This window comes from Mus pahari, unplaced genomic scaffold (genome assembly GCF_900095145.1).
Source record: "Mus pahari unplaced genomic scaffold, PAHARI_EIJ_v1.1 scaffold_9037_1, whole genome shotgun sequence".
NCBI classification, from domain to species: domain Eukaryota; kingdom Metazoa; phylum Chordata; class Mammalia; order Rodentia; family Muridae; genus Mus; species Mus pahari.
The window spans coordinates 4,007-12,631 of NW_018393726.1; the positions used below are offsets into that span (position 1 = coordinate 4,007).

Here is an 8,625-nt window from a genome sequence, read left to right on the forward strand (position 1 = left end):
AATGAAGCTTAAGGTGTGTCCATAAAAAAAAATTCAGGAAGTTTTTGTGATAATGAGGGCAGGTTCTATTGCTAAAGACTAGTTCTAGTGTGCTCTCTAACTAACAGCATACCGGTCAGCATGCAAAAATGTACACCTGACACTTCCTCTAAGAATGGGTAATAATCTCATGATGAAGAGTCTGAGATAAACATTCTGAGGAATTGGAGTATGTTCTGTCCCTACAGGTAGCAAAAGGATCAAGAGGTTGTTAAGAACCTCCACTTTCAGGTTTCTGGATGGAGATCAGCTATTTGATTTTATATCCTCCCTGGAGGAGACAACTTTTTATGACTAAAATTCCTGGTTCTCTTTGTTTTTCTCTTTGAGTACAAGGCTCTTCTTCCCGTCCGTGTGTTTTTGTTTTCATTATTCATTTTATGTTCATAAAAAAAGTCTTATTATCAAATTTGTCATATTGAGGTATTGGGTGAGTTAATGACTCAGAATAAGACATAAGAAGAAAGTAACTTAATTAAAAACTGTCTTTGGGGCAGTCCAGAATCCTGAATGAGGAGAAGTGATGTCCTCATACAAATATCATACCCATACACCTTACACATGAATTTAGACAGTGTTTACTACAACATCCTGGATTCCAAGGCTTCCTTTATGTGTGCATAATGATCTGGACCTCACCTGGGGTCAGTTTCATCATATCCTGCCTTGTGATTAAGGGATGGGAATCCTTCAATCTGGTGAAATGTCCAAGATTCAAGTACCACATCAATCCTGGTTTCCAGATTTACTTGCAGAATGTTTCATTATCTGAATAAGAACCAGCTCCAATGTTTTATTTAGAATTTCAGATTACAGTAGAGATTCCTGAGATTACTCATTAGGAATTCACTTTCTTTTGCTCTTCTCTAAACTCAAATAATAAAAAGGACTGCACTACAATGCATCTCTGATTAGATCTTTCCCAAAATAGACTTTATAGATCATATAAATATAGTTCTGGTTGGAGCTAGGCTCTGGGCAGATCTTCAATCCCATTCCTCACACGATCAATATGTAGCATATTTTCCTCACATGAATAAAAGTAGTACTGCCATTTTCAATGCAAGTGCTTGAGAATTTCTGAAGGATGAATGTATAGTTCTATTTTCTCTAATATTTTCCCACTGCAGAGCATTTTCTGTCACATGTCACTGTGATAATCAGGGAGACCCATTCATGCTCCTATCTCTGAATGGGTATACATCAAATAAACTCTCATTTTAGTATACCTGAGGTTTGGAAATTTGAATACTAAAAAGCAATTCAGTAAAAATTTTGAATAATTCACTTCAAAATTTTCATGTTTTTAAGATCTCATTGGCAAGGTGCTTAACATTTATATTTATTCAACATTGTTATAATAATTTTACAGAATTCATAAAAATTTTAATTTTTGTACCACATAGTTCATACTTGCTCTCAGGCTTTCAAACTCAGACTCACAAGTGTTCCATGCATATATGAAAATTTACGGATATGTATCTACATTCATTGAATCTCATAATACAGACTTAAATAAACATCATACTTTTATGCCCCCATTCCACAGAAAAGCATTTGAGATGCAAACTTTGTGTTCCTATTTAGATATGATGTTCTCTCTCAGAATAGTCTTTTGTTTGAGTTTCCATATTCAGAACCAGCAGTATTTGTATCTCTGGCCCTATGGCCTCTTCTTTCTTTTTTTCTTTCTTTTTTTTTTTAAGATTTATTTATTTATTTATTATATGTAAGTACACTGTAGCTGTCTTCAGACACTCCAGAAGAGGGCGTCAGATCTTGTTAGGGATGGTTATGAGCCACCATGTGGTTGCTGGGATTTGAACTCCGGACCTTCGGAAGAGTAGTCGGGTGCTCTTACCCACTGAGCCATCTCACCAGCCCTGGCCTCTTCTTTCAAACTGGACAACTTAGCCAAGTTACAATGTATTCAATAATCTTTTGATTCCCGTGGACCCTTCCAACTGCCTGACTTTGATGAGGACATTTGTGATGATAAATGTATCTCATGGAGAGAATTTCAGACATTCACAAATAGTCTCTTATCTCAAGTCCTATAATTCAATTATAAAAGTAAGTCACTGTAATGCTACATCCACTCCAGTAGTGACTCAAGTGACAGGCCTAGAAACTTGGATGAAGTCTGGAGGGGAAAAGTTCACAGAAACTAACTCTCCTCGAACTGTGGCATCCTGTATAATGAATGTCCCAAACTTGTCCTTATGAATGGATCTGTGTGCTTTATTTCAGTATTGTTTTATTATAAGTGCCCCCAAGAAATGACTTGCCAAATACCTAAGCAAAATTGAACTTTGCTTCACTAATGCTCTAGGTAGTCCTTGAGCAGACTATGGGCTTTGAATTTAGTAAGAATGTTACCTATTCGGTGACATTCAGAATTGCCTCTAGTATTGTAAGAGAGATAGTGAAAGAAATCAGGCATTACTATCTACTACATAGAGTTAAAAATCTCAGGGAAATCTTAGCAAAGTAAGTTTAGAATTCATATTGTAGTTATTTATATATGGCAGACTACATTACTTATTAGTAGAAAGCCCCCTCCCCCCCGAATCACCAGGCCTGACCTCAAGCTGTACTACTGAGCAATTGTGATAAAAACTGCATGGTACTGGTACAGTGACAGACAGGTAGATCAATGGAACAGAATTGATGACCCAGAAATGAACCCACAAACCTATGGTTACTTGATCTTTGATAAAGGAGCTAAAACAGTCCACCGGAAAAAAGACAGCATTTTCAACAAATGGTGCTGGCACAACTTGCGGTTATTGTGTAGAAGAATAAAAATTGCTCCATTCTTATCTCCTTGTAGGAAGCTCAAATCTAAGTGGATCAAAGAACTCCACATAAAACCATAGACACCGAAATATATAGAGGAAAAAGTGGGGAAGATCCTCGAAGATATGGGCACAGCAGAAAGATTCCTGAACAGAACATCAATGGCTTTTGCTGCAAGATCAAGAATCAACAAATGGGACCTCATAAAATTGCAAAGCTTCTGTAGGGCAAAAGATACTGTCAATAAGACAAAAAGGCCACCAACAAATTTGGAAATAATTTTTAATCATCCTAAATCTGATAGGGGAATAATATCCAATATATACAAAGAGCTCAAGAAGCTGAACTCCAGAAATTCAAATAACCCCATTGAAAAGTGAGGTACAAAGCTAAACAAAGAATCCTCAACTGAGGAATACAGAAGGGCTGAGAAGCACTTGAAAAAAATGTTCAACATCCTTAAGGAATGGATAGTATTAAATATTCATTAATGATATTTTAAGGGTATGAAAGGTTATGAATATAAAAGTTGAACACATTTTTACGTATTATTTGATTCTCAAAATGTTCAATATTATTAATTTGTTTGATGTTTAAAATGCATTCCAAATATATTTTCTTCCCTGATCCATTTTTCCCAATTTGAAACAACAATGTTTTATTGAAATTACATAATTCTCAAGATTTAATCATACTTCTGTCACCAAAGCATTTTGGTGAATTTCTTCTCTTACTTTTTTTCTTCTAAGAATATCTTTCTCAAGCATGTCATTCTAAATTACTATTGGGATAAAATAAAAACAAGAAATGAGGTCCTAAGCAGAGGTCAAGGAAAAAGAATTCACACTGAAAATGAGGAATAGAAAAATGGTAAAAATCAATATGTCCATTTATTCAAGGAAAGCACCAGGTTAGCCCACATTATGATCCTCTTATTAGTTTAAGTTAAGAGAATATGCTCATGTTATCTATTTACATTCTAAGGATCCTAGACATTTGTTAATGTATTACATTACAAGAGGAGGATGTCTACTTAAGTAGGCATGAACTCCTGTGCATTGCACCCTATGAGTTCCATTATCATTCCATAATTAGAGTATGAAGAACAGCATTATAGACATTACTCAGCACCTCACGGGGTCTGGAATGCCAAGATAAAACAATCTAATCTTCTGGATATTAGCGATAAGTATTCCTGTATTGTCAGAATTCACTGATGCTCTGAGGATGCTACCCTGTGAACTGACAATTAACAGAACATCTTATGGTTTCATTATAGAAGACAGGAAATGCATTCACTTGGTCCTCCTCATTATATGATGCAGTATTAGGTACAGATAATTTTTGAACTCAAATTTAGATTACAATATACATGAATAATCTGAATTCATGTAGTACATATTTTTGCTTTAATATGTGTTGCTGTTGTTCAGAAAATTAAATACACATGATCACATATTCTACATAGTGATATTTGTTTTCCCCATTCCTGGGATAATATTCCAAATATATCCTTCATTAGTGAAAATATCAATTCTTATAAAGCTTAACTAACATGCCTTTGCAGGAATAAGAAAAACCTGGATTGAAAGCTACACAGGGAGAGGTGAAACTTTCTAAGCACACACATTCTCCATCCATTAGGATCATGGTCAATGAGATTTTCTCTCTCCCTTCATCCCATTAAATGCATGTACATGTAGGTTGGGAAACAGGTTGTGTTGTAGAATACCTTTGTTAGATTTCCCCTTCCTTCTCAATGCGAATATTTTTGAAGTGTTCATTTTGCTGTGAGTACCACAGTGGTTCTTCCTCTTCCTGTTGACTCCTGTATGTGAGTGTTCCAGGAATTCACACCTGGGTACATGTGGGGATGCAAATGAGCTCCAGACTCATTGTTGTCATTCCGTCTTCAGCTGCTCTGGCACAGGTATACCCTGATGAATGCAAGAAAGACCGTGATCTCTCCTCTTTACACCTTATTACAAATGGGAACTGTTAGAGGTGGATGCAACTGTCACTAGGCAAGCAGATGAGTTTGAGAGCATTGATGATAATGTAGAAACAACTTAAATTCATATGATGAGATATCAGTCATCATCTACAGATAAACAAGAGTCATTTCTCCCTGCAACTGAGCCTAGGAAGCACACTAGTTTTAGGAATATTTTACTACTAAAGTCAGTATGGGCAACTTCAGAGTATACAATGGGAAATCTACCTGCAGATGACTTCAGGACCAGTAGGGGGCACAATGGGGCCAAGAATCTCTTCACAGAGATGTGGTGGGAGTGCAGGGGATTCTGTATCCTCTGTGGTTTCCTTTCTTAACTTACATGTACCTATAGTGATTGACATGTAACTTTTCCATGCTCAAGTACAGTGAAGATACCTTGTTAAAACTTTAAAGATTTATATTTTCCTGAATATGTGTGTGTGTGTGCGTGTGTGTGTGTGTGCATTCTTGATGCAATCTTCTGTTGACAGATATGTAGGACAATTCCATGATATATTTATTGTGATGGTGCTGCAATACTGCAATAGTCACTCATGTACAAATGTTTCTGAAGTATATTTAGTTTTGGTCATTTGGGTAATTTTTTTTTCTTTTTAGTATATAGCATTCTAGAAAGGCAGATGTTAATTGTATATATGGAAAGGAGGTTCTAAATCCTAATAACTTAGCTTCTTTTGAAATTTGCCCTCAATACTCCCATCCTTGTAACCACCTTATGTTCATTTATTAGCCTTGTCACAAGTGAGGCCACTGTCTCAGGCTGCAAATCTTTTTATAGCATAGGCCCTAATTTTACATCCAGAGCCTCTGCACAAGGGTCAGGGATGGGGTATGGGATGAATTTCCTCAGACAGCATTAGAACTTGGGCCTCAGCAGCCTGATACCTGACCCAAGTGTCCCTTTTCTGAAGCAGTAGTAAGTTCTTATGTAAGATGTACCCTTCTCATGAGTATGCAAATCAGGTGAGTCTATGGTGGTAAATATAGGGATATCTACACCTCTCAAAAACTTAAGGTCACAGTAGTCTCTACAGTCACAGGAGTACACAGGACATCATCATGGGTTGGAGCTGTATCATCCTCTTTCTGGTAGCAACAGCTACAGGTAAAGGGCTCACAGTAGCAAGTTTGAGGTCTGGCAATCCACTCAGGTGACAATGACATCCACTCTGTCCTTCCCTTAGCAGGTGTGCACTCCCAGGTCCAGCTGCAGCAGTCTGTGGCTGAGCTGGTGAGGCCTGGGGCCTCAGTGATGATGTCCTGCATGGCTTCTGGTTACACATTCACTGACTACTACATGCACTGGGTGAAACAGAGTCATGGAAAGAGCCTAGAGTGGATTGGATTTATTATTCCGTTCAGTGGTGGTACTAGCTACAATCAAAAGTTCAAGGGCAAGGCCATATTGACTGTAGACAAATCCTCCAGCACAGCCAACATGGAGCTTAGCAGATTGACATCTGAGGATTCTTTGGTCTATTACTGTGCAAAACACAGTGAAGCAACCACATCCTGAGTGGGTCAGAAACCCTGGAGGAGAAGTGAGCTGAGCTAGGACAGAGCTGACAGATAGATTAATCTTTAGACTTGCTCTGATACAGAAATTTGAAATGCCCATTTATTGCCGCTTCCTAATAGTCCTATAGTGTCTTTTTCAATTTTGTAAAAGGAAATAAAAATAATGTGATACTCGTTTAGGCTAAACCTACAGGACACTATCCCTTTGCAATTTCTTCACCAGTGACTAATTCTAGTGACATGTTTCTTATTAAAAAATCAACATAGAAAATCATGTTGACGCATAATGAAAAAAAATCATTGAGAATTATCTTCCCTGACCTCAAAAAGTATTACAGAGCAATAGTGATAAAAACTGTATAGTATTGTTACAGAGACAGTCACGTAGATCAATTGAACATAATTGAAGACCCAGAAATGAACCCACACACCTGTGGTCATTTGATCTTTGACAAAGGAGCTAAAACCATTCAGTGGAAAAATGACAGCATTTTCAACAAATGGTGATGGTTCAACTGGAAGTCAGTATGTAGAAGAATGCAAGCCATAGGAAGGACAACAGTATCAACCAACCAGATCCCCGAAGCTCCCAGGGACTAAATCACCAACGGAAGAATACACGTGGAGAGACCCATGGTTCCAGACTTATATGTATGAGAGGATGTTCTTTTTGAACATCAATGGCAGGAGAAGGCATGATGCCCCAGAAGTAGGGGAACATCAGGTTGGTGACACATGAGTGGGAGGGTGGGTGAGGTAGCATTCTCATAGAAGCAGGGGAGGGAGGATGGGGTAGGGGGTTTTCACAGGGGAAACCAGGAAAGGGATTAACATTTGAAATGTAAATAAATAAAATTATCTTTTTAAAATATATTTAAAAATATTACTAGATTCTGAGACACCAGAACATTTGTTGAAATAGATGGGGATAAAGGTAATATGAATTTGACCTATAAATTCCAAATCACCAACATCCTGGTAAAGAAACACTCCTTTCATAGTTAAATATTAAGTGACCTCAGTTGTGTTTCTAACTCTGGCTCTGTGTCCCATTAGAAGTTCTCCTTTCTTATAATGTGAATATATTAACATGCACAGGTATGTATATAGAATTCCTGTAGGTTTGTCATTATATTATTGAATCATATTTCATTGAACTCATTTGCCAATACTATATATGTACCTTTTAATTGCAATAGGTTCTGATATTGTACATAAATGTTTGTTCTTAGATTTACTTCGTCTGCAGTCCCAGCAACACAATCAGCAGTGCCACATTACTACCATCTTCCATAGTCCCCAAGCATGGAACTTCTTACTTCTATGTCTGGACATGTGTCCACCTTTAAATGTGGTTAATAGACCCAATGTTGCTCCATTGGACAAAGCTGGTTTCCGTTTGCAAGTCAGTATCAGCTTCAGAAACTTTTTGATTAAGGGTAAGAACCTGTGGCCCTGTTTCTCTCTCAACATTATAATACCCTGTGGATGGAGTCTGTGCATAGTCTCTGCATGCTGTCACTGTCTCTGTAGGCTCATATGTGCATGAATCCTGTTATGTCTGAAGACAGTTTCTTTGGTGCCAGCACCTCTGGCTCTTTTAATCTATTCAGTGTTTAAATTCTTTCTGAGAACTGAGGTTTAATTGTGGAGTTATTGTGTGAAACTTAGAGCAATTGCAACACCCCATATTTTTGTGGCACCTGTAAGGATTCTATGACCATTAACACATAGTGTGTTATCCTGTGACTGGCACTTAGATGTTAAATTAATAACTCTTGTTTTCTGGGAGTCTCACTGTCTACACATGTAGATACCTCTGTGTAAATATACCTAAGTCAGAATAAATGAATAAATAATTAAATAAACACATCTCACCCATATACTTTCTACTTGGCATTCTGCAATCATATATCTCCCATAACCATAGAGCATGACCAGACACAGACCACTGAGTTTCTTTCTCCTCTTCTTCCTTGTCCTCTTCTTCACTCTCTTTAAAAAAAGCTGTTTTCCCCCTTTTATTGAAAACAGATTGTTTTGTCACACAATATATCCTGATTAGAGTTTGGTTATTTCCTGCTCCCCAGAATTCCTCCCCACCTCCCCCCACTCCTCTGGATATATTCCCTTTATATCTATAAGTAGAAAAGGACAGGGTTCTAAGAATTAAAAGCCAAACACAATGAAATAAAATATAGAAAAATAAAGCAATATCTATTGTGTTGGAGTTGGACACAGAAAACAAACAA

General features: G+C 37.3%; 1 gene segment (V, D, J or C); it reads left to right on the forward strand.

Annotated features, from left to right (window-relative positions):
• The first annotated feature begins 5,911 nt into the window (after positions 1-5,911).
• Positions 5,912-6,371, forward strand: LOC110315700. The segment is given in 2 exon segments: positions 5,912-5,960; positions 6,043-6,371. Coding segments are annotated over 2 exon segments (375 nt in total).
• The last annotated feature ends 2,254 nt before the right edge of the window (positions 6,372-8,625 follow it).